This window comes from Delphinus delphis, chromosome 15, assembly GCF_949987515.2.
Source record: "Delphinus delphis chromosome 15, mDelDel1.2, whole genome shotgun sequence".
Taxonomy (NCBI): domain Eukaryota; kingdom Metazoa; phylum Chordata; class Mammalia; order Artiodactyla; family Delphinidae; genus Delphinus; species Delphinus delphis.
This window is the reverse complement of record NC_082697.1, coordinates 36,216,738-36,244,020: the sequence shown is the minus strand read 5'-3', so window position 1 is coordinate 36,244,020 and position 27,283 is coordinate 36,216,738. Positions and strand designations below refer to the sequence as shown.

The following is a 27,283-nucleotide window of genomic DNA, read 5'->3' as shown; positions in this document are numbered from 1 at the left end:
CAAATAATTTCGTTGGCATGAACTGGGCAGCACTGAAGCCTTGTTACATGTTTCAAAACACAAAACGAAGTCCATGGTTTTCTGGGGCAAAAAAGTGGATCATTTCTGAGACTGTTTGCTGGTTCTTTCTGATCATTCTGATTTAGTTGTTTCTAAAATCAATTACAGAGATATCAGGCTTTGAGGGGGCTTCAACAACATTCATCCATCTTTTGAAAATACAATGTGGAAAATAATTTGTTTGTTTATTGTGATGGAACAGTCCTTGAGTGTGACCTTTAAGGTCTTCACACCAGTGACTCGGCTTATGCTTTAGTTAGTAGAAAGGCCCCCGAATCCCCACAAGCCCTAAAAGGCATGGGGAAGGCCCTGAAGCTTCTCCTCTTGGTGATGCTGAAAGTGAGGTCCACAGCCTTGTCCAAGGTCACTGAGCAGCCGGCCTCTGCCCTCTGTGTCTGGGAAATTTGTATTCAGGGCTCGTCCAAATGTCTCCTTCCCATCAGACCTTTCCTTCTGTCTGTTATCTTAATGTACACCTGGCATAATAAGGCCAAAAGACTGTGGGAAATATGTTAAGCATTTTGTTTTGTTTTGAACATAAAATAGATGAAATGCCAGAAGGTGTCAGTAGAACCCTAGAATTTAGTTGGAAAGTTGTGCCAGAAGTGAGTTAAATACATATCAACTTCTTTGATTGTTTCCAGATTAACAAAATCAGAAAAAACTGACTTAAGTTTTTTGTTTTTGAATTGCTGAATATAAGCACATACGTTAATAGTCTACGTAACGCCCCACGAGGTGTGTCTTCAAGCCCCAGGATGAGTGTTTCTAGATCATTCCCCAACACACGTTGAGCTCACACACTGCTCCATGGTGACACAGGGTGTCATTCCTACTATACTGGGTGTCTTCCCTCTGGTCGGCTGTCCTGAGTGGGCAAACGTGGCCTGGATGCCAGGGAACCAGCCCACAGTATCAGTTCGGTTCCAGTGTCCAAATGGGCAGCTTCTGCACCTCCCCAGGAGGCTGTAATGGTTATTGTTCTCTCATTTTTCAATATTTTCCAATTCTGCCTAAATTAACTTAAAGCTTATTTCAGCCCTTCTAAGAAAATGTCCTTTGAGGAACTCTTGGGGGCTTGTGCTGGATGGTTCGAGGGGAAAGGAGTGAGGAATGGCAGCTGCCCCTAACTCTCTCCTGAGAATTTTCACCCTCTCCTCTGGGATTCCTTAAACTTATTTTCATCATGCAGGTGGCGTCCATTTTCCAGGTAAAGGGCTGGGCCTCACCCTTAAACACTAGGACTCTCACAGACAAAATAATCCCTTTCCTGTTAAAAAGCAAACATATAGAATAACACAAAAGAAGCCGACTCACAGACATAGAGAACAAACCAGTGATTACCAGTGGGGAGGGGGGAGGGCAATATAGGGTGGGGGAGTGGGAGGTACAAACTACTGGGTGTAAGATAGGCTCAAGGATGTGTTGTACAACACGGGGCACACAGCCAATATTCTGCAATCACTGTAAATGGAAAGTAACCTTTAAAAATTGTATAAAAAATAAAAACAATAAAAAAATGAAATTAAAAATTACTCTCTACAGAAAAAAACAAAAACCAAAAAACAAACAAAAAACTCCCCAAATGTATAGAGACACAGACAGAACAAAACTTAACTGAAAAATATGTGAATTTACAGAGCACATATCTTGCTTTTACCTTTAAAAACATTTGGAAAAAATTTTAAGGTTATGAAAGCAATATTTAAATGCCCTGTGTAGAAAAAGGTAAAGCAAAAAAGCATAAAGCAAAAAGTCAACATCACCCCATATTCCATTACCGATATTGAGAGCTGACAACACTTTGCTATCTGCACTTCTAGCCTTTTTCTATACACATAGATTTGTCCTCCTAAAATAACTAGTTCTGTTGTTTTCCAGTCAGCACCACTTCAAGCAGAGTTGTTGTTCCTTCAACTCAATCTTATCTCTAGATTTTGTTCCAGAAGCATGCTTCGTAGTTTTTAGTCAAAGTAGCATACTGTCAAAGCAAAAAATCACAGAAACTCAGTGACACTTTCCAAATCTGCTGTGTAATTTTCTCTAAAGGGCAGACTCAGTAGCAACCTCCCTAATCATCTGGTGTTTCTTTTCAAAGAGGAGGCTATGGTGGAGACAGTGGAGGCATCTTCAACTAAGTTGGCTCAGAAGTTACAGACTTGCCACCTAAGGTGTAGTCCAGTGACCAGCAGTCAGACGCTCCTGGGAGCTTTTACCATGCAAATCATCAGGTCCCATCTATGAAATCTGACCCTGGGGAACAGCAACCTGTGTTGAAATGAGCTTTCCAAGTGATTGTTTTGCAAACTCACTTTTAAGAAGCTCTGTTCTAGACTCAGGCCACTCAGAGGGGTGGCTAACTTCATCAAGATGTCCAGGAAGCATCTTCAGGCTCACCCCAGTCCCACAGGGTTAGAACCTGCATTTGGTAAGATCCCCATGTGAGTTGTGTGCACGGTCCTATGAGAAGCACAGGGCTATGAGGGGGCCTTCCCAGCTTGAGCACCTCTTCCCACTGCCCACTGAGGAAGAGCTGATATGGTTTCCTAAGGGAACTGAAGTTTTTGCATGTGCCCTCAGCTGGGATATCCAATTTTCTAGTGAGGGCCTTACAGAGCCCAATCACTATTTGGTTTTGTCAATGCCCTCCCAATCTGGGCTGAACAAATCTGCACTCACTAGAATAGAAGTTCTGACCCGAACATTTAGGGGAAGTTAAAGGGTAGAAACGAGATGAGGTGAGATGCTGTAGGTAGTGACTTTCAACTTCCCCCTGTCTGAGCTGTGAACATCATCTATGGATGGGCCATCTGAAATACCTACAACATGGGAACTTCATGGGACCTGTAACTCATAAGCCTTGATCCATACAGGGTTTGTTTGTTTATGTCAATGGAGACAAAAAGTCAGGGCATGTTTCAATTGGTTATTCTCAAGGTGCTTAATTGCTTTACTAATTACCGTCAACCCTTGAACAACATGGGTTTGCACTGCATAGGTCAACTTATAGGTAGATTTTTTTCTACAGTACATATGACAGCACTACACGATCTGTGGTTGCCTGAATCCACGGATGCTGAACTGTGAATACTGAGGATCCGTGAATACGGAGGAAACATGGATTTGGAGGGTGAATTATAAATTATACATGGATGTTTTTCGATTGCAGGGAGGATTGGCGCCCTTAACTCCTGCATTCTTCAAGGGTCAACTGTGATTACTTTTCATCTGCTCAAACAACATAAGCCAGGAATTGATACAATTCAAAATACACCTTTTGATCCCTTTGTACTGTGAATTCTTGTAAGACTACAGGGCATTGAAGAAGGGCAATAAGACTCATTTCCATGTACTTGGGGTAAACTATGAGGCTTTGCAAGTGAAGATTTCCTTCCACAGGGTCTTAGAGTGTAAAGTTGCAACATTTCACAAACCTCCAGATTAATAATAGTCAATGTATAAAGATATCTTTATATGAAACTAGAAACTGAGTTTTAGGACAGTATTTGGGCTTTAGACTGCCACTGAATATAGGCAGTGGCTCAGATTCTAAAGTAAGGATGCTGTAGGTATCTCTTATGGGTCTATATAACTGAGGCAAATGATATCATTTCATTTTGGTTAGGATAAGGTATTAGTTGGCATTAAATTGTCAACATTTAACTTAGAGGGCAGGCCAAGGGGAGGACACTTGCAGCTGGTACATTGTGGAAAGCAAACTACGTGGATGGCATGCAGAGACTAGATTAGCAGTTCCCAGAGGCTGTTGTACAGTAGAATCCCCCAGGGAATACTTCAGAAGCCTCAACATCAACCACAGAGATTCTAATTAACAATCTGAGTGTGGCTGGGCCACCAATCTACTTTTGTAGACAATGTAGATAATTCTAGTGTGAACCTACAACTGAGGACCAGTTGTAGGTTCTTGTTTTTGGTACAAAAACAAGAGAGAGGTATGATTCCCAGAAATGGGGTACATGATCATAGCATGACTCAGGGCACCAAATGGCAGTGATCAGACCTCAGCCTCAAGGCTGAAGCCAACACAGTGGGCAGGAATGATTAGAGGCTAAGTGCCCCTGTCTTTAATGTCTTGGTCCCTGTAGTATTCAACCCTGGACTGAGGCAGAGCCTGGCTCAGGAATTAGAAAACCCCAGGGGTAGAAGCAGGAGAGTGAAGAGGCTGGCGATTTAGGCAGGACTTGACAAAATTTAACATTTTACCCTTTGACTGTGTTCATAGGGGATGCTAAAGCCATTCTTAAATTAAGTAGCAGATCTACCGATGTTTGTTTATATATATCACAGACTGACTTCTATATCATGTTAAAAAGAAAACAAATTTTCTCTTTCATGTCAGCTACTTTCTCCTGGCCCTAATAAGGAGAGAAAGAAGTACAGGTAAAATGTACTAAGTGTCAGCCTAGCAAGAGATCAATGTCAACGTTGAAAACTCCCTCATGGTCATGGGACAGAAGGCCAACAGGGAGGCAATGACAGTGGTGACAATGAGAACAAATCAGGCAAAGAAACCTGAAAGTCACCTTAACCGCTGACTCAGGGAAAGAGGGCAAGGTAACAGAGACAGAACAGAATTGCATGGATAATGAAGGAGCTATGCTTGCAGTCCTAGACAAAGTCAGTTGATAAACCCAGGATGGAAGGTTAAATTAATGAGCCTACGATAATCACACAGTAGCAAACTATTGAAGTAGGTAGCCAAACAGCAATGTGGGTTTTGTAAAAAAAAAAAAAAAAAAAAAATCAGTAGACAGACAACCCAATAGTGATCTCAAAGCCCTTAGGAAGTTAATAATAGTTCTCATGAAATTTTCAAATCTAAAAGAGAATTAGGGGAGAAAAAAGGAGTGATGGGGGCCTTCTTTCCTTGATGTAGTCTGAGTGTCCTCCAGAGAATACATTTTTCATGTGCTGTTCTCTGCTCACAAAGAATACTAAGTCACTGAAAAAGGGAATGCATTAAGCATTAGGTGCCGCCTGATTCTCAACACACCTTCACAGCACAGCGAACCAGTGTTTGCGCAGGAAATGAGCTGCCATATATGAGTATGGGTGGCTGTGTTTGAAAGATCGATTTGGATGGGCCTGGATAATATTTATAACTTCCCTAGTCAAAATTAGTTTAGTCACTCACAGATAGTCAAAACAGTCTGTCAGCCTGGCTGGTTATCTTGACAACACTAGGTCAAAAAAAAATCTCTAAATAGTCACAGCAAGGAGGGGACACTGTGCTATTCTTGGTCATTACCCAGAAGCTGAAGTGTCAAATTCCCATTCCAAATGGGTTTCTGTTCACTATCATTTCTAAGAGACAATTTTTTGCTTCGCCTAAGGCTCACTCTACCTGTGACAACCTGATACCTTGTAACAATGTTCTTTTGGACCTATAGAACCTTGTCCCAAACAACCACATCTAATTCCAAATACTTACTCCAATAAATATACTGTTGAAGAGAATCAGGATATGACACCCCAAAATATGCCACTTTGGCGTAAGAATTATTTTGAGCTGAAGGCATCTGAATTCCTGAAATTCCTTATCTGCCTAAAAGCAGAGCCTCCCAACAGAACTCAGTTGTCATAAATCCTCTCCCCAGAAGCAACACTAATCTCCTCTTCTGGAAAATGAAAAGGTGGCACCACATCCAAATAGAAATTGTCACAAGACAATCATTCCTCCTGTCTATTCTCCTAAGGGCCCATTTACCTTCCTTAAAAAACATCTACCCTTTGCCCCCTCTCCTTCCGCTATTAACGTGCTATATAAACTCGAAAATCTCACTGCTCCTTTGGGTATTCACTTCTTTCTGTGATGCCCCCGTTCACATAAAATGAAAACTTAATTAATTTGTATGCCTTTTCTCCTGTTAATTTGTCTGTTATCAGTTTATTTCACAGACCCAGCCTAAGAAATCATACATACATATATACATTCAGAATACATTTATGCCTTGTGTTCACTTGTGCTCACTCTACATAAACAATATACAGTAAGCAATAAGTGATGTTCTTTAATGCCTCAAAGTTCACAGAGCAGCTCCATTCCTACAAACCCCAGAAATCATTCAAAAAGAAAATGAGATATTTGGTTTATTTTATGTAACACTTATTTGACATCCATATAGAGAACTCTAAAATAATTGAAGAATTTTAAGATTTTAAGAAAACCAAGAGCATCATTTTATGCTGGTCAGAAACTACCAGTTTTGTAAGAGTGCATTTTTTGGTCTCAACTGTCAAATTTTCAAAATCCTGATGGTAAGGGATGAGTGAACAGCTGGTGAATTAAAAGGTGTTCATGAAGTCGTTTCTTTGGCTAATGCCTGTACTTAAGATCCTCGAGGTCACTTTCCTCCTGACATGTGTCTGTTGACAACGCTGGTAAATTAAGCCATGCCAAAATGAGCAGAACTCAACATGCAGACAAAGCCGCCTGCTGAGGGTCTGGGATAAGCATCAACAATCAAGGAACCTCTGGCTGCCCTTTTCTAGGCAGCATCACCTATCAGCTCAGGCAAATCAAATCTATAGGTAATTCTACAAAGTAAACATGATTTTAAGATAAGAGGTACTAAAAAGAAGCTAAATCAATGGGTTTGAGTTTCACTGTCTAATTTCCTATCATTTATGGAAAAGATTCCACCCTTCCCCTGTTCTAGCCTCCCAAAAAGGGGGAGGGAAGGAGGAAACATGGCAGCAGTAAAACAAGGACAATAAAAAGAATGTTAATGGCAAAGATGAATAAATGAATGTCTAGATTACATTGTTTTGATACATCTGGAAAAATATTGGGCTGAACAATGCCTCCATGACATCATTGCTGACTTTTTTTCTGTAAAGCAGTAGTTCTGAAAGATTTTGTGTCCCTTCAATAGGCATAAATGAATGAATGAATGAATGTATGTACGCTTGGGAAATAGCTGAATATCCCCCCTCCTTGCTGAGACTGGTATGAGAATAATTCTGCTTCTGAGAGTGCTATAGTAAAGAAACCCATCTAAACAAGGTTTTCTCATGCTCATTTGACCAGAGAACCCCCTTTATATGTGGACTTCTTTGAGGAATCCATTTTGTGGGCCACGAATTTGGGAAGTGCTGCTCTATGACTATACCTTCCAGAAATAATGACATTAAACATTTACCTGAAAAGTACAGTAAAATCATACAATGTTACAGGTGGAAGAGGCTATTCCTCAACTTGTGAGCTGCAGCAGAGGGTGTGATAGAACACAGGATCTGGAGTGAACCCAATGCCTGGGTTCAAGACACCAGCTGGCCACCTACTGGCTGTGTGACCTTGGGCAAGTTTCTCAACCCCTCTGGACCTATTTCTTTCTCTGTAAATGAGAATAATCCACCTCACAGGATTGTTGTGAGAATTAAATGAGATAATGCAGGCCAAGCACTCTGAACAGTGTCTGGCATTCAATATAAAATAAAAATATCACTGCTGCTGCTCTTATTATAATTATTAGGGGCCAGCAAACTTTTTCTGTAAAGGGCTAGGCAATAAATACTTTAAGATTTGAGGGCCACATATGGTTCTCTGTTGCACAGTTTTTATGTTTTGTTTTGTCTTAATAATCCTTTAAAAAGTTAAAAGCTGTTCTTAGCTCACTGGCCACACAAAATCAGGCCGAGGGCTGGATCTGGCCCATGGGCTGCACTATTATGATTACGATTATTAAATTATTTGTTCCAGATCACAGTGCTCAGAGGCAAGAGTCTCATCTCAGGCAAGGCGTCCGACCCACCGTCTCATGTGTCCCATCTTTCAATTATACCCCAAAGATTAGAAAACATACAAACACGTGTAGTCCCATGTTACACATACATTATGTTCACAATGACATTTTTTGCTAGCAGTAAAAACTGGAGCTATGTGGTAAATGGAGAAGCAATTTAAAGCTAGTGACATTTTCCTGTCCCAGGGGCCAAAAGGTGAAATCCAAACTTCTGGTACAATTAGAGTAATTCATTCTGCATTCCCTTGATGGAGTCATTTGATAACACTTGCAATTAGGGCAAGCCGAGCAGCTGTGGACTGGGCCCAGCATGGAGTCTCTGCTTAGGAAACCTTCAAGTTCATGAAACCCTCAGCAGTGAAAACATGTCCCCTGTGAAGATCACAGCATGCTGAAAGAAGTACCTAAGAGGCTGGGAGGTTTCTAAAGAAGCAAGAGTGGGTAACAACTAAAAATGCCCACCTCAAAGGTCATGGGGACTTACACTGAAGCCCAAGAAAACATTTTAAAGACAAAGAAAATGCACATGATAAAAACTATTAAAGACAAAATACAGCATAAACAGCATGAGCCCAACTTAGTATAAAAGAAAACTGTGTGTGCATTAAAAAGACACATTAGAGAGGGGGTGGGGGTTTTAGGAAGGGGAAAAGGGGGACACGGGGCTTCCTTTCTTTTCGCTCTTCTGTGCTTTCGACCAGAATGTGGTGGGAGTGCGTGCCTTACCATGAGCAACACTCCTTTTGCATTCAGAAAACACTGGAGAACTGTATAAAAATGCATGGGCCACGCAAATGTTGAAGACGACTTTGCAGCCTGCTCAGTGTGGCTGCGGACAAGGTCACCACGCCTCACTCATTGCTTCTTTCTCACTTTGCTCCTCCCATGGGGCCATGCTCTGATGGTTGGAAAACTGGCAGGAAGTGCCCCCAGATGGTACATGCACACCCCACTTCACTAAATTCCACACCATCCATATCTGTCTCCTGGCACCTTTTATTATTCACATCATCTCCCTGGCTCCTGCAGGCATCTCTGAGTCCACAACTTCTGGTCTAAGGGAACTACAGTTTTTGGAATACAGAGATAAAGAAATAATTCCAGAGTGCAGAGAGTACCACCATGGGTCAGACACTGAAGTACTGGATCCTGGGACAAATGGTCTGGCAAGAGCAGCATGAGAACTGAAGGTGGAAGGAAGAGAGAGCAAGAGAGATGACAGGTGGTCGTGGGAGGCCCCAGGAGACAAGTGTCACCCATTCCACAGATTCACTGACGAACCAGAGTTTGATGGCCTCCACGTTCAACCCAGCAATTAAACAAATGAACCCTATTACCTTTATTTGGCAAGAAGAAAACACCTAGGTGAGATGGGGACATTTAAAGCTCACAAATATGCACCCATGCATCTGCTCTGCTCTGATTCACAGCTCTGTCCTTAATATGGGTTTTTTTGTTTTTGTTTTTGTTTTGCGGTACGCGGGCCTCTCACTGTTGCGGCCTCTCCTGTTGCGCAGCACAGGCTCTGAACGCGCAGGCTCGGCGGCCATGGCTCACGGGCCCAGCCGCTCCGCGGCATCTGGGATCTTCCCAGACCGGGGCACGAACCCGTGTCCCCTGCTTCGGCAGGCGGACTCTCAACCACTGCGCCACCAAGGAAGCCCAAGATGGCTTTTTACTGCCCCTCACTGATTCGTTTCCCATGCATTCTGGAAGGTTTAAAAAAGAAACAAAACAAGAACGTGCCAACTTTCATTCTTGGAAACATGAAACATACACACACACACACACACACACACACACACACACACACACACACACACACCCATCCCACACTTGAGTCTCAAAACACCATGAGGCAGTGTGGTGAAGAACTTAAATCAATTAGTATATTCTGGATAGAAAGTTCAGATTTACAATTTAGCTCCTTTAGCATTCAGCAGGCATCGGCTCGGGTGAGTCTGGGCAGCAGAGCAGTTAATTTAAGTTCTTCAAGACTTATGCAAGAGAAGCAGGATATAATCGCTCCTTATGGAGCTTCTCTGCAGGGCAGTAGTTCTCACCTTGAGCCTTTATCTGGAGGGCTATTTAAAACATGGGGTACTGATTCCACAGGCCTGGGGCAGGGCCTGAGAATCTGCATCTCAGATTAAGTTCCCACGTACTGCTGGAGCTGCTGGTCTGGGGACCACACTTTAAGAATCACAGGCATATATAATACAATTAAAACTACATTTTAAGAAATAGCTTTTTTTCTAGAGGCAAGAGTCTCATCTCAGGCAAGGTGTCCAACCTACCACCTTATGTGTCCCATCTTTCAATTATACCCCAAAGATTAGAAAACATACAAACACGTGTAGTCCCATGTTACACATACATTATGTTCACAATAACATTTTTTGCTAGCAGTAAAAACTGGAGCTATGTGGTAAATGGAGAAGCAATTTAAAGCTAGTGACATTTTTAAAACTGCATTTTGAGAAACAGCTTTTTTTCTAGAGTCATAGAAACGAATTCATTTTAATCGTGCTTTCTGTGTTCTCAGTGAATTCTAACCAGTGATCGATAGGTCTACAGATTTACCTGCATGCTGCAGTCAATCAATTTGATAAAAACTTGTTTGGGTTCAAAATCATTATGACTTTTGGACCAAGTCCATTTGTATGCTAAACCAACGGGACTCAAACTTCAACCAGCATCAGAATCACCTGGGAGGCTAAACTATTACCATCAAAATACTGAATCACTATGTTGTATCTCTGAAACCAATATAACATTGTAAATCAACTATACTTCAATTAACAAAAACAGAAACAAAAACAGAAAGCTGGGCTCCATCCTGAGAATTTCAGGTTCATTAGGCTGGCATAAGGCCCAAGAATTTGCATTTTTAAGAAGGTCCCAGGTGAGGCTTATGGTTTGATCCCCTGAGTACGTCTGTGCCTGATTAGGGGTAGAGGAACTAATTGAGGGGAGCGGGGCTCTGCAGGGTGTTAGCAAAGCCAGTAGGAGGGACTGACTAAACATGAACTTGATATTTTTTTTCCCCAGCAAAGCGAAGAATAAATCCCTTCTCCAAGAACCTTTGCATAAATTCTTCTACTCAACATAATTCAAGTTCAGTAGAGCGATTGTGACATTCAACCCAATTGACTTAAATAAGATTTTCTCCCCTGTAATAAACTACCTGACCTTACCTTTTTTGTCTACAAGAATAACACATAACATTTTTGTAATTTAATTTCTATAGTACCCGGTCATGAGCTTATTTGTTTACTTGGTTACAAAGCATAATTTATGGAGTTTGCCAAATATTTACAACCTGCAGAAAGTATAATGAGCAGTCTGGAAATTGTCTGAACTTAAATCCAAATCTTTGCATTTTGAACTTCACAGTAACAGCTTATTTTTGTAATCAAAGTAAAATTCAACTTGGTATAAAATAACAGACTTATTTGCGGAGATTTTCAATGATGGTTGCCTTTCAATCTGATGTACAGCGACTGTGCTTGCAGTTTGCTGTGTAGCGCCAGCTGTAGCTTAATGAAAGACATCTGAACTGCCTTCAACACACCAGGGACAAAATCCTCCCCAACTAGTTGTATCCCAAGAGAGAAAAAAGTACATCAGAGAAACTGAGTTGCTTTTCTAACTAAAGAAGTTTGTTACAATATTTGGTATTATTTGTAGGGTTTAGGGTAAAACGGTGGGCAGAGAGATGAGTAGGATTCAGAGAAAAAGTTGTATTACACACAGTTTAGAAAAAATTGGGAAATATCTCCTTCATGCGGCTGTTTTTTCATAGATGTTTTAAGTTATGTGACCAAACAGATGCACCTATTACCCAAAGGCACACTGGGCTTGAGGGAAAAGTGCCAGCAATTTGTTAGCAATTTCTTTTAACAGAAGGTTTTTAAGGAGAGGAAATGAAAGCTGAATTTTCTAACTGGAATGACAGGAAAGATTTAGGGAAGCAGAAAATAATGATCTAAATTGGAAAGACGCCAAGACACCGGGGTTACAACCTCCAGGCTTGTCATGGATTCTTAGCAACAGTCCCATTACATCCTGAAAAGTGACTCTAAAAATAATGCCATGGAATCCCAGACCTTTTGGACTATCACTGAATCACATTTTCTTGGGCTTCTCGTCCAAAGATAATTCTCTTAGCTTTTCTTTGAGCTAAACTGTAAAAAACTTGAGGGTTATACCTATTCATCGCCTAGGTTAGAATTTATGGATTCACTCAACATAAAGACCTCAATAAAACAAGTATGTATTGAGCATCTACTAAATGTTGGGCAGCGAATGTTCTAGATGTCGGGGATGCAGCAGTGAGCAGAATGTTGCCTTCATGGGCAGGGAGATAAATGAATGTATGGCAGTAAATGAATGTATGGCATGAAAATAGTGGACGTGCAATGAAGATAAATACAGCAAGATAAGGAGTTAGGATGTGCTGAGGGGAGATGATGCAGGAAGCTAAGGTGATGTTCCAGGAGAGATTTGAGAAATGTGAGGGAGAATGCGCTGCATGTAACTGGGGAAAGAGTATGTTCCAGGCAAAAGGAACAGCACATGCAAAGTCCCTGAGGCTGGAAGGAAATATAAAGGAGGGAAGAGGGAGATGAAGGCAACATGAGGAAGGGAAGTGAGAAGGGATTCTTGTTGGGCCCTGTGAGCCTTGCAGGGTTCTGAGCAGCAAAGTGATGTGACCTGAATTACATTTCAGAAACATCCCTTCAGCTACAGACTGCAAGGGGCAAGGCCAAGGTACAGATGCCAATTAGTGGGGGAAATGGTATTGGCCTGGAGAATGCTGTAGTGATGCTGGTGGTAGAAGCAGCTAGATCCTAGATACAAGAGTGTTTGTTAATGGACCGATCAGGACACTGGAGGAGGGTGTTTGCGGACTCAGCAACTGGAAGGATGTGGGTGAAAGGTTTAGATACTGTTAGACATTTATTTTGCAGGGGAGAAAGTTCTATAGAATTGAGCTCAAATCTTGTAAAGAGGCAGAGTGGCAAGACAAGCTTATTTACTCTTTAAGCAGAGGGGGTGATTGAAGAAAAGACAAGCTGAGCTACAAAGATGTCTTTTATACTGGTGACATCTTATATTGAAAAAAGCACAATCATTTTACTGTACTGTGTGCTGTGAAAACATTTTGTATTTATTTGAAAGCTTAACTCTAAGAAAGTCCGATTTCATGTCAAAGTTTATTGATTCTTAAAACGCCTCCTTGAAATAAGAAGAAAAAATACCAGAGAACCCTTTTAGGAAATGGATGAACAAACAAAGTAAGATGGCTTTCTCAGAGTCAGGAAAGATTCCATGTGTAAAAGTTGGTCCTCCATGGAGAGGACATGAATTGAAGGTTGGCCCATCTGCTTGGATTAAATGTTTAATTAAGTGAATTTTTCAGAATCATTGGACTGTAAGTATCATAAAAGCCTGGGAATTAAGAACAGACTCAAGAATCTCAAATAAATACTCCTAAGCAAGTTCTGTACTAGAAACCCTCTTAAAATTTCTATTTCACTGGTCAGACCAAGACTTATCAGATGGCATAAAACAAGCAAAACACTCTGACCACCCAGGGAATGCCAAACCCTTACAGTTAATAAGCTGTTTTCCAACATGTTGTACCTTTTTGCTCTCGCCTTGCATGCTTACCATGAGTTACTTACATTTGTTTCCATACCTGTCTATGTATGTAATAAAAATTACATGAACCAGTGAAATATGCTTGTGGAAAGAAAGAGGGTTGTTGTTTCTTTCGGTGAGTATTTGGGAAGATTTCTTTAAAGGCAAGTTGCTAAAAATTTTTTCTCAAGCTCGATGTAAATAAGACAACTAAAGGATTAGGGAAAGAAGTCATGCAGTTGTAGGATTCTGTATTTTGATTTGCTCCATGAGTGCCTTTAAAGTCTCACTTGTACTTTAAAGAAACCAAACTGGATTATTTCAGGCAATGCATTATGGGCATTGAAGTATAGGCAAAAAATACATCAACCTCTGTGGTACATATCTACAATGGAATACTACTCAGCCATAAAAAAGAACGAAATAATGCCATTTGCAGCAACATGGATGGGACTAGAGATTATTATACTAAGTGAAGTAAGTCAGAAAGAAAAAGACAAATACCATATGATATCACTTATATGTGGAATCTAAAATATGACACAAATGAACCTATCTAAGAAACAGAAACAGAATCATGGACATAGAGAACAGAATGGTGGTTGCCAAGGGGGAAGGGGTTGGGGGAGGGGTGGTGTGGGAGTTTGGGGTTAGTAGATGGACACTTTTATGTATAGAATGGATAAACAACAAGGTCCTACTGTGTCGCACAGAGAACTATGTTCAATATCCTATGATAAACTATAATGGAAAAGAATATTAAAAAAAGAATGTATACATATATGTATAACTGAATCACTTTGCTGTACAGCAGTAATTAACACAACATTGTAAATCAACTATACGTACTTCAATTAAAAAGAAAAACTACATCAACCCCCACCTACAGACCCATACTGAATGCAAAGACCTCGGCCCTAACATTAAAAGACGGGTCAACAATTGAACCACATTTATATGCTTCAAGTTAAAATAAAGCGTTTAAGGTCTGTAAGCATTATTTTTAAAAATGATGACTTGCTTGAAATAGAGACACAGATGTAGAGAACAAACGTATGGATACCAAGGGGGAAGTGGGGGTGGGATGAACTGGGAGATTGGGATTGACATACATACACTATTGGTACTAAGTATAAAATACATAACTAATGAGAGCCTACTATATAGCACAGGGAACTCTGCTCAAGGCTCTGTGGTGACCTAAATGGGAATGAAATCCAAAAAAGAGGGGATATATGTATAGCTGATTCACTTTGCTGTACAGTAGAGACTAACAACATTGTAAAAAAACTATACTCCAATAAAAATATTTTTTAAAAAATGACTTGCGTTAACTGACTTCTGTGATAAAGTGACCAGAATACAGCTAGCTAAGAGGACAGATAGCATATTCCATGGTCCCATAATTCTATTCTAGGCTCCTAAGCTGTACTCAGGTGAAAGTGATACCACAGGCTGAGTCCCAAACACCATTTCAGGCACACTGGGAAATCTTTACATTTCTCACTTGATCTGATCTAATATATGAATTCTGCCATCATTTTGATTTGTGGTAATTACATCTGTATTTTGTATAAATCCTCTCACTTTGATGGCTGTGTGTTCTGTTAGGGATAGTAACATATATAGAGGCATAGGAATAAGGCAGTGGTGATGGGGAAAATGTCAATGCTGGAGGTGGTAAGTATTACGATCTGGATGCAGACAGTTAAGTTTTGAAATCAGGAAGTAGGCAAGATTATCCACACACGTGTATACATAAGTGAAAAATCTGTTCAACATCTTCCAAGTATCAATTAACCAAAAGGACATGCTCTAATAAGCATGGGCTGTCTAGTTTGGACAGTGAGATTAATATTTACATATTACATTATTAATGAATTATAAAATTGTAACTAATAGTTCCCAGAAGCTGAAACATTTAGTTTATTTAATAAGAGCAGGGTCAAACAGTATTGAGTTTGAATTAAAAATCCAGTACAGAATTATTTTATAGTCCTACTTGTTTGGCCAGCTAATCTTAAATTCAGTGGAAATGCTACTGCAAAAACACCCCAAATCTTATCTTTAAGTATAAATTTCTGCCTGGAACATACACATATATACCACATACTCATGAGTATAGGTTTCACATCATGACTTTTAAACAAAAGGAACCAAGACTGACAACAATCAAACCATGGAAAGTAAGAACATTATGGGCTTACTGATCTGAGCCACCTTCCCAGGACTGTACTTGCTCAGGGATGGGGTGGGGTGGACAGCATCACTCGGGAAATCAGAAGGCCTGAGCTTTAGGCTGGACTCTGGCCTAGCCTGTTGTGTAACTGCTTGGCTTCATTTGCCACATCTGACAAATGAGGTGGTGGGAAGCTCTGCTTAAGTTCCATCTCCAGCTCTAAAATTCTAGGACCCTGTGATCAGAATAGCAGGCACACTTTGACGGCTTTGGATGAGAAAGGCCGTGCACTAAGCACTTTCCATGTAACAACTAGTAATCTACACAACAATCCTAAAAGCAGGCATTTTGATATTGTTCTTATTTTATGGATGCAGAAGGTGACGCTCAGAGGGGCCAGTTGCATGTCTCAGTCACACAGCTGGGAAGAGAAAGAGCAAGGATTTAAGCCCAGGCAACCTGGTCCCAAGCCCATGTTCTTAAGCTCACAGGAGTCATACTGTTTCTTGTAATATGACGCATTGACAAAAACCAGGGCATACCGGTCTACAGAACTGTGTTTTTGCAAAACTTCAGGCAGCTAAATATCTCTGTCTGATTAACAAGTCTTTTTCTTCCTGGGTGGTCAGCATGGACTTCTGGGATTGAATGTTGTTATTGCAAATAGCAACCAGAAAGACCTCTGTAGCAAATAACGTAAGCGTGAACTCTAAGAAACGATGCTTGTTTAGATCAGCAGGGTTCAAGAAACCATTCAAACAAGGTGTTGATCTGAGCACAATAATGAAAGAACTTGAAGGCAAAATCTGTTTCCCCAAAGCGAGGTGATCCGGGAAAACAGCATGAAACCAACCAAACCACCACAAGGACAGAAGCAACGGCTCTCATTTCCCATGGAACATCCATTCCTGGACCCAAAGCTACAGCTGGGAGCTTCTCAAACTTTACTGCACATATGAGTCACTGGGGGGCCTCGTTAGAAATGAAGATTCTGAATCAGTAGGTCTGGGTGGACCCAAGACTCTGATGTGTAAGGAGCTCGCAGGTGAGGCCTATGCAGCTGGAATGTGGACCACACTTTGTGAGTGAGGGTGAAAGAAAGATGGTCTTGGAATCTGCAGAACTCAATTCTGCACCCATTAGCTCTGGGCCCAGGGTTAAATCTTCTCACCTCCATTTCATCAAATAATCTTACCTATATATTCCCTTCAGGCTCTAAATTTCAATATTTCTAATGATGGCCTTTCTCATTCGACCCTGCAGTGAGCTTCTACCTGCAGGATCAATGGGAAAATAAAATGTTCCCCTTCCCACTCCCCTAAAGCCACGTTTCTGCAATGGTAGAGCAAAGGCCCAGGCCTCTTCACACATATTATGCAAAGATAATGGGCGCTCCATCCACAGGTAAAACCACCCTGAAGACAAATGACTTGCAGGAAAGTGATTTAAATTTGAAGCTTTCTACTTTGGCCAAAATCTCTTTGAGACTCACTTGCCAGGGCAATAGTAGGCTGGTTACAGTATTATGATGGATTATAACCCAATACTTTAATAGCTTATGGCGGGGGGGTAGATATCTTAATCACATAGACCTGCACTGTCCAACAGGGTAGCCATTAGCCATATGCAGCCACTGAAATGTGGCCCATCTGAATTAAAAATACACATCAGATTTTAAAGGCTTTGTATAAACAGAAGCATGTAAAATATGTTAACTGATTTTATATTGATTTCATGTTAAAATGACCTATTGGGTTAAAATATGATATATTGGAATTTGAAAAGATACATGCACCCCTATGCTCATAGCAGCGCTGTTTACAATAGCCAAGACATGGAAACGATCTAAATGTCCATCGACAGATGAATTGATAAAGAAGATGTGGTAGATATATACAATGGAATACTACTCAGCCATAAAAAGAATGAAATCATGCCATTTGCAGCAACATGGATGAACCTAGAGATTATCATACAAAGTGAAGTAAACCAGACAGAGAAAGACAAATATCACCTGATATCGCTTATATGTGGAATCTAAAATACTGAAATTAATTCAGCCTGTGGCTACTAGGAAGATTTAAACTACATCTGTGGCTTGCCTTATTTTTCTACTGGGCAGTGCTGCTACTCAAAGTGTGGTTCTCAGACCAGCAACATCAGCATCAACTGGGAGCTTGTTAGAAAGGGAGGATTTGTCCTCACCTCAGACCTACTGAATCCGAATCTGCATTTTTACAAAATCCCAGGTGATTCCTGTGTACATTCCAGTGTGAGAAGCTCCTACAACATAACACAGTAGGTGTTCGGGCTCTTGGCATACGTGAGGGACGTGCTAAAAGGGTATTGTGCTTGCTGAATTTTCTAGACCAACGTTCCAGCAAGGCAATGGAATCATTTTTTAAAATTTAAATTAAATTATTTTACAATTTAAAATATCTATTACAATTATACATGCAAAATTATGTGCACCACATATTAAGGGGGGGAGGGAAGGAGGCTGTTTCACAGAGGATACCTTAGTTACTTCTGAATTTTCAGCCACCATGTATGTGAAACTGATGTTCACCAGATCTGTACCACTGCAGACACAAACTACCCGCCCTTCCAGGTCATTTTCTGATTTTCCAATAGCTTCAAGAGCAGCCAAAATTTTGGGATCCTATTGAGGTAGACAAAGAGGAAAAAATACATTAGATCACAGAGCATGGCAGAAAGATGGTAAAAAGAAACTATGTGTGATGTAAAAAACATATATTAGGGCAATTTTTTTTTTTTCTATCTAAAAATGCCCAGATATCTGGCATTATTCTAAAACTCCTGGAGGTAAAATCTTTAACACTACACATGACTGAGACTCATTTGGTAAGAAAAGTATTATAAAATTATTGGTTTAGAAGACTGGGAGGGAGGGTCTTTCTTTCGATTTCTGGTTGTAGTTATCGGAGGACCCGGACTATGGCAACAGGACAGAAAGGCTCTGACTGGGACCTGCTTGTGTCCACAAAGGTCAAAGGGATCTCTCACAGAGAACAGTCACTGAGGATTCAGGCAAATATGCAGGGCATTGCCACAACCAGCAACGACAAGTTACTCAAAAATGAGATTAAGTCTTTCAAATAGTCTGGACACAAAGAGTGAGTGTGTGCACCTCTAGGAGCCCTGGCATCCTCATCTGGAATGAAAACTGTGTAAGTTTACCCTAATTAGCAAAAAAAATAGTGGTTTTGTCCTCCACAAGAACTCAGGGGGAAATGCCAACATGGTTACCCAGAGATTGTAACTAACATAAAAGAGGGTCACTAAAGAATAAAAAACAAAGTGAGGAACATAATTTCGTTTTGAACATTTAAAAACTTGCAGGGCTATTATGGAAAAGGGGATAAATACTGTGCTAGAATATTCTAGGAAAAAACATCTTTTAAATTCCTAGCACCACTATGCAAACAGCTTCTTATTCAAACCAATCACTGTGAAGAAGGCTGATTTATGCGCTCTTTCCTTCTTTTTTCTCTCAGAGGCAAACTGAGCCTTCAAGGTGAGCTAATGATGAGATTTCTAAACTGTGTTTCTCCTTCATTCCCAGCTGATGATTGTGGGGCAGTAACGGGTTAAACAGCATTCTGTGTTTAGAAGACCAGCAAACACCAATCACAGGTACCTTTGGTGTGGCTCCCAGTCGAACACTGTTGATGAGAGAACATTCTAGAACTTGTCCTTCCTGCAAAGAGAGAATTTAGCATAGCAGTGAGCCTAAATTCTGCCAGACCTATGGCACAGACAAGGTGACAAATGTTTGTGACGATGAAGACAATGCTGACTAGAGTAAGGCAGAAGCGGAATTAAAAACAAATAATAATAATAATTTCCAACAGTCAGAAAGTCAAGGCCTCAAACATTCCATTTCAAATATATGTATGAATGCAACTTTGAATAATTATTTATAAAATGTTTATAAAATGTTACTTTTATACATGTAATAACATTAATACTGTATGTATATTATTAAATATATGTGTGTACATGAAATAGTAAGTGGGACTATGCTAGCTTTTATATAACTCTGATTCTACTTTTTGTAAATTTTACCCAAAGGTTCATGAAATGTGTCATTGTGCCGTGTGTTAAGTCGTGGGGTATAACCAGATGAAAATGCCCTTAAATGCACCCCTGAGACTTCAGCTTGAACATCTCTCTTCTGGGAAACCTTTCTAACTCCCAAGATTTAAATCAGACTTGCCTGTTTAAGCTCTTGTAACAACCTGAACTTCTCTTTCACAATTCTCAATGACTTGTAACTTTTTTCTTTTTTTTTGGATGTGCGACTTTGATCCTAGGCTGGAATCTATGAGGATCACATCCTTGACCATCAATGTATCCCTAACTCCTAGCACACATTTTTAAAAGTCTTGAACGAATGAATAAGCATAGAGGCCATGCCCTCAAGAGGCACTCCATCACTTGTTGAAAAATGAAATGCCTTCACCCTGAGAGCAAGAAGGAACAGCTTGCTCTTTCTGAGCCATACCTTGCCTTCACTTCTCCAGGTCAGAAAGAAGCCAAATTCATCCACTTTGAAGAGGCAGTTGGGTTCAAACACAAAGGATTCCTGTGAAAAAGAAATGTGTTGATCTGCATGACTCACACCATTTTGAATCTAATAAAAATGCAAATATCTTTTAGTCTCTAAACAAAAGAAAAATGCATCCTGAATCTAATGACCACATTTCTTATTATATTATGTAATGTTTTCATTTTGAAAATTTCTTGCATTCATTTTTGCATTGAAAGACTGATCAATTTTATACAGCATCTTCTTTTAGGGTAGTTTTAAGAACAAAACACACTAATGTTCTGAAGGTCACAGAGGAGAAATTTGCTCTAAGATCTTGGAAAAGAGCTCCTGGAAAGAAGGACTCCCAAGTTCCAGCCAACTAGTATCCCTCCACACAAGAGGAATTGTTGCTGGTCTCTAACAAAATGTCAGAAATCAGGAGATAATTTTTTAAGTCACTGATTTTTTTTTTTTTTTTGTCTATACAATTCAGCATTCAGATAATTCCTGAGCTTTTTGCTTTTATATTCAACCTCACTTGGTGTCCCATAAACCAGAACTTAAGCAAGATTTTAAGCTACTCAAAGTGTAGTCCTGGGACCAGCAGTTTCAATCTCACCTGGGAGACTGATTGAATTGGCAGAATCTAGGACTCCAGGCCAGACAGACTGAATCAGAATCTCTGGGGTGGGAACCAGAAATCTGTGTTCCAAAAAGCCCTCCAGGTGAGTCTAATGCTCACTAAAGTCTGAGAACCACTGCTGTGGACATCAGGAACTCTGTTGAAAACTACAGAATCAAAATTCAAATAAAGATGGAATGTTAGCCAAATGCAGGGGACCCAGAGCAGCTAAGTTGTATTTGCCAAAGGATTCCTGGTCTTTATTTTAGCAAGAAAGCAACACTTTTCTTAAGAACACCAGGAAAGTTCTATGTCAATGGAAGCAAAAGGGCATTCAGGGAATGAATCCAGATACCTTCTGCCCTCCGTTTGCATTACATCAAGACTTGGCACCCACGTGTCAACAAATCCACTTGTTCTTCTCGTGATCTAAAGAACTTGTCCTCCCAGATAATTACAACACTGCTATAGAGAACCTGCCTGGCAAACAGGAGCAGGGTGTGACTTCAAACAAAGAGCAATTACTGGATTCAAGATTTTAACTGTAGTCCAGACTCTCAGCTTCACCCACCAAAACATATCTTTCCAAATTCCAAGGAAGCAGCAATATTCATCAAGGTAAACCCAATGTCAAGAGACTTGGCCACCTTAACGTGTCAGAATTTAGAGTACCAGGGGCCCTGAACAAAGCCAACTTTTAAATTTGTTTGGGTAGTTTTCAAACAGGTGAAGAATTATCATAGGTATTTCAACTCTGTACCAGGCTCGTGCTTAGCACTGTAGTCACAGAGATGAGTAAGATGAAGGAAGGGGCATAATGTGACCTTTGCTTTTGGAATCAAAACCCAGTTCTGCCACTTATTATTTACCTTCTCTTGCAAAGACCCTTTTTAAGTCTTAGAATCCTTATCTAACAAAAGGAAGTATTTATACCTACCTTTTAGGGAATGAAATGAGATGATAAATTTAAAGTACCTTTACATTTTTACCAGGAATGTGAATCACATAATTACAGTTCAGCAAGTGGTAGCTACCATCCCTCACGTGTAGTTCAGTTTTATATTTTTGGTAGCAAATTATGAACAACATGAAATTGCCAATATGTGATATCTTTGATCCACAAAAATACACTTTTAGATGGTTCAACTTTTTAGAAAAGGCTTGACCCAGAAGTTGACATTTCAGATGGGTCTTAGAGGATGAGCAGAAGTTATCCAGGTGAAGCAGCATGGCAGGCATGTAGGCTTGACCTAACAGTGGGGACTTCTGAGGAGCTGGTGTGGTTAGAACATCTTAAGGGGATAGTAGGGGATGAGACTAGACACATAAATAAGGCTAGATAAGAAAGGTGTTGTATGTCATACAAAAAGATATTGAACTTGAACGAAAATGTCTTATATCATTACTGACTGAGAAATGAGAATAATCAATTAATTAAACTATGAGAATGAACACATTTTAGAATACTTCCCAAGTAATATCCTAATGGTAATAAAGAATTTCAGTGTTCAGAAGTATGACCTAAAGTGGTATTTACAGAGTAGATCCACAATGAATCAGCTACTCTCATTATTATTTACTTATGTGCACCCTATCCAATTCCAAATAAGGATTTGAGATGATCCAGGAAATATACATGATAAATAAGAATGATTTTCCAGCTTATTTTGATGTGGAACTTTCAGTTCCTTGGCCTTCTTCACTGCAAGGAGTTTTTTCTTTCTTCCTCTCTCAATTACTTAGTACCCTCAGACCTTACCATCGCCATCTGGAAATTTGGATTCCTAAACATCCCACTCTTGGACCCTTCCACCTGATGTTTTTTAGCCCCTAGCTCTACAGTCCTCACTCTTCTGTATTAATTTGACTTCTTGCAACTTCCTCTTCATTAACCCTGCCAATCTCTCACTAACCACCAGACTTCTCCTCCTTTTACTTCCATCCTTGTCTAGCTTATTTCCATGGTCCAATATTACAATCACTCCCTCACAGACACCTTCAACTCCTATGTCTCATTTTCTGTTTTCTTGGCCAAAAAACTAAGTCCACCCTGTCCATTTTTTTTTATTGTTGAACTTGATGAAAGAAAACCACAAAACTGGACTGTCTGGCTTTGGTTTAAATTCAAGATTATCAGCTTCAAAAGGATAGTCAACATGACTTTCAACCTTATAATTCTTTCTTAAAAGGTTCCCCACTCTTTGAAAGGCCTATCTCATTGCTTCTTCTCATACCCCTTTACTCCCAGCCAATTACTGGGCTTCACTGATTAAAGGAAACTCTTCAGATGAGAACTTTCTCCATCTTTACTCCTAATAAAGCACACTTTCTCCCATCAAAGGTCAATACCCCCATTTCTGCTCCAGATTCAATCTTCTTCCAGGTTCCATCCTCTTTCACCTACACAAGGATTTCAGTCTTCTGTTTATCACCACCCAATACTCAATTTTTTTCTCTATTAGATCATTCTGATCAGCAAACAAATATGTTCTAGCCATCAACACTTCCTCCTTCATTTACTCCCTCATGTCTCTCATCCCCTTTCAGGGCATAATATCTTGAAGAGTCTTTCTCTAGCCATTGTCTCTACTATCTCCCTTCCCTACCATCTCTGACCAATTCCATCTGCCCTCTGTTTCTATCACTTGCTAACATTTCTCTGCGAGGTCCACCATGACTTACGTTCATGCTGCCAAATGCAGTGCGCGCATTCCTTTTCTCCTTTGATTTGATCTCTGAGTGGCTGACTATTCCCTCCTTTTGGAAGCTCTGGAATGTTGATATTCTGACTGTGTTCTGTTCCTTTAAGTTCTTTTCCTTCTACACCCAACTTCTACATGTTCCACAGGAATTGGCTCTGGGAATTCTCATTTCCACTACGTTCCTAGACCTCCTTTAACCCCAGGGCTTTAATACCATCTATTTCTTGATGACTCCCAAATTTATAACAGGAGCCCAGTCTTCTCTGAGTTCCCAATTCAGACATCTAACTCTCTACTTGACATCTCCACACAGATGTCTCAAAACTAACATATCCATAGCTGAATTCTTTACTCCTCACCCTTATCTCTCTAAGTCTCTCCATCACAAGACATTCTGGGCTCAATAAATGTCACTAATATCTATCCATCTACTGAAACTGAGAGTCATCCTTTTTTCTTAGTTCCCTGACCAGGGATTGAGCCTTGGTCCTTGGCAGTGAGAGCACAGAGTCCTAACCACTGGACCGCCAGGGAATTCCCCTAAGAGTCATCCTTGACTTTCTATTCTTGATTTCATTTTCATAGCATTTTTCATATATATCCATTTTGCTCCATCTCTACTACCACCACCTTGGTCCAAAGCATCACCATCTCTCCCATGGACTGATCTTCCCACTTCTACTCTTTCTTTCCACAGCAGCCATGTTGATTCTCCAAAGTTTTAATAAGTTCATTAAAATCATTTAGTAGATCCCCATCATATTTAGGATAAAATCCCAATGCCTAGCATATTTAGGATAAAATCCCAACTCCTAGCATCTCCCATGGACTGATCTTCCCACTTCTACTCTTTCTTTCCACAGCAGCCATATTGATTCTCCAAACTTTTAATCAGTTCACTAAAGTCACTGACTTTTAATAGTTCTCCATCATATTTAGGATAAAATTCCAACTCCTAGCATGGCCTAAAAGGTCCTGCATTAATCTGGGTCCTAGAGACCTGATCTCACACCACTTTCTGCCTTTGTGTTCCCTCTTGTTCATTACAACCATCAGGACTCTTTTCCTTGAACTTCTTAAATTCTTCTAGCCTCAGGGTCTTTGCACTTCCTGTTCCGCCTGCCCAGAAGACTCTTCCTACTGTCCTTAGCTCCTCTTCATCCTACAGGTCTTGTCTTAATTATCCTCTCTTCAGAGAGGTTTTCCCTTACCTCCCTAATACTTTATTTTCTATTACAGTATCCTGATTATTTCCTTGCTTGCAACAAAACACAGTCTGCAATTATTTCACTATTTATTGATTTATTGCCTGGCTCCCACATCAGAATATACCTCTGTGAGGGCAGAGTCCTTGAAACTTTCTTGCTCACGTTTGTGTTCCAAGCACCTAGCACATCAAAGACACACCGAAACTAAATTCATGGTCTTAAAAAATAAGAAAAGAATTTTTTTGCAAATGAAATATATCACAGTAGGCCAATATATAAAACATAAACAAGAAGCTACTCAAGTTGAGGGGGCTGCACCAGGCCCAGAGCCCATCAGGGTCAGTCCCTGGAGGGCTGCCACGGACAGACATACAAATACCAGGGCACCACCCTGAGGCTGTCTGCTTAGAGCAAGCAGCACCTTTTTCTAAGTCATACAAGCTCATCTTAGAGGTTGGGTGTGGCCCCTGCAAAGAGATCCTTTGCAAAATGGGATAAGAACTCTAAGGAAGGAGAAGAAAAGGCAAATTTGCAAAATAAGGACAGAGTAGAAGAGCTTTTAGAAGTACTTGTTAAAAGGTCCTACACAAGGAGAATTAGGTGCCTATTTGGCACTGGGCTCCCTAGCAACAAAAGCAAAAGGGGAAAAAATATCATTTACCAGGTGTCCATTTAGTTCATAGATAAAAAACATCAGATGTTAGGAGAATCAGCTGCCAGCACAGAAATTCTCCAGTGAGACCTGTAAGGAGCTGTGATGGATGCTAATGACAAGGTTTCCAACAAGGCCCACGATAAACTTGTCGACTGTGACCGGAAAATTCTCAGACCAAGTGGATTCAAACTACCCATGAAAATCAGAGAACAGACCTGAGGGGTATGTGACAATCCGCTGAAAGGAACTGAAACCCAACCTATTTAGATTTCTCTGCACCTCCCACACATTCTCTATTCTTTTCCCCTAATAGCAGTTTTAAATTTCACACAGGTACCTACTGACCAGAACTTGGACTGTGGCCTCGTGACCACACTGAGGCTATAATATCCCCAGTTCCCTTGTCAGGAAAATCTTCCTCCAGACTTGAGCGTGGCAGGGGAGATGTCAAAGGAAGCTGGGCCCTTGCTCCTTCACAAATCTGTTTGTTTGCAATTAACAGATGGTAGTGGGATCCTCTGGTAAGGATGCAAACCATAATGTAACTTCTTCCAGGGGGCTCAGAATTTCAATTCTCATAGGACTTGGTTAAAACTCATTAGCCACGCTTTAGAGCTCAAGGAGTAGTTAACACATCCAGCCCAAACCAGCTCTTTCCTTTGGCCATTGGGAGAGACAGTGTGAAAGGAACAGGAACTCCTGTGAAAGCGGATAAGCTGGTAATCGGAGGGCATTCTGTTTGGAAGAAGCAAGAAGCATCACTTTTGCTGGAATCACTACAGTTAGAAGCTGTTCCTGCCTCAAGGATCCCTGTTCTGAGGGGTTTTTGCCCCTAGGGGCTTCCAGAGATGCTGCCCCCATTTCATCAAGGATAGAGTATATTTAAAAGCTGTGGTCTCAGCATTATCTTTAGTGTATTTTTCCCCTAACACTTGCTATTTCAACATCATTCAATATCACAATTTATCTTTCAAAGATTCAAGTTACTTTCAAAATGATTTAGATTAAAAATATTTTTCCTTTATTTCAATTTTATAAGTGATTTGGTTAAACGACATTTCATACCATTTCTTTGCATAAGGAGTGGTAGAAATCTCAGCAGGCCAAATACTCTAAATAGGAGGAAAGTATTTGGGTGGGATTTCTAGATAACAGGCAATAACAGGTGGTTGATTTTATTTTAACTGTGATTTGTGGTTATTTCTTACCTTTCCCTCTCCTGCTCTCTCACCCACAATTACTACTTAAGTTAACTGTGAATGACTATATTTTTCTACTGTGGGGTCTGCATCATCAAACAGGGAATAGTCAAGTCTCACTACTGGGAAGGGATAGTGATTTGGGGCTGGTTAATAAACATGTTAACTTCACATTATTTCAATTAAACATTAGCTGTTCTGGGCCTCTTTTGTGCTTGTGATAGGATGGGTAGATTAGAATATAGAAGGAGTGAAATGAGTGAGGACTTCCACATTCCATCATGAGCCTCCTGATTTCTGAGAAAGTGAACCCCTAGGAGGTGCACTGGGGCCCAGACCTTGTAGCTTATCCTTCCTGGGTTTGACTGTCAGCCTCCGCACCAGGCATCTGCCAGAGAATCTTGCACTGGTGCCATTCATCTCTCCAAGCTTCACTTTTCTCACCTGTAACTTGAGAAAACTGATACCAACTTCACATGGCTCTCAAAGCTGAGAAAGCCCAAGTGCCTGGGACGAGGTCAATGCCAAATAACTGGTAATAGTTAGGAGAAAACTACTGTGTAATTCAGGGCTACTATCCAACACTCTTCAACAGATTTTCTGTGATGATGCAAACGTGCCAGATGAACACAGCCCAACGTGGAGGCCATGAAGGTTATGTGGGGCTATGAAGCCCTTGAAATGTAGCTAG

The 27,283-nt window shown here is 40.4% G+C and overlaps 1 protein-coding gene across 1 annotated transcript in view; it reads right to left on the bottom strand.

Moving 5' to 3' along the window:
• PLCB4 (phospholipase C beta 4) overlaps window positions 1-27,283 on the bottom strand; it is a 419,470-nt gene that overhangs the window by 108,233 nt on the left and 283,954 nt on the right. The window contains exons 5-7 of the mRNA XM_060031226.1: window positions 20,180-20,260; window positions 19,313-19,372; window positions 18,170-18,313 (exon numbers count right to left, since the gene is read on the bottom strand). Coding sequence (XP_059887209.1) covers window positions 18,170-18,313; window positions 19,313-19,372; window positions 20,180-20,260 — 285 coding nt within the window. The remainder of the gene's footprint in view (window positions 1-18,169; window positions 18,314-19,312; window positions 19,373-20,179; window positions 20,261-27,283) is intronic.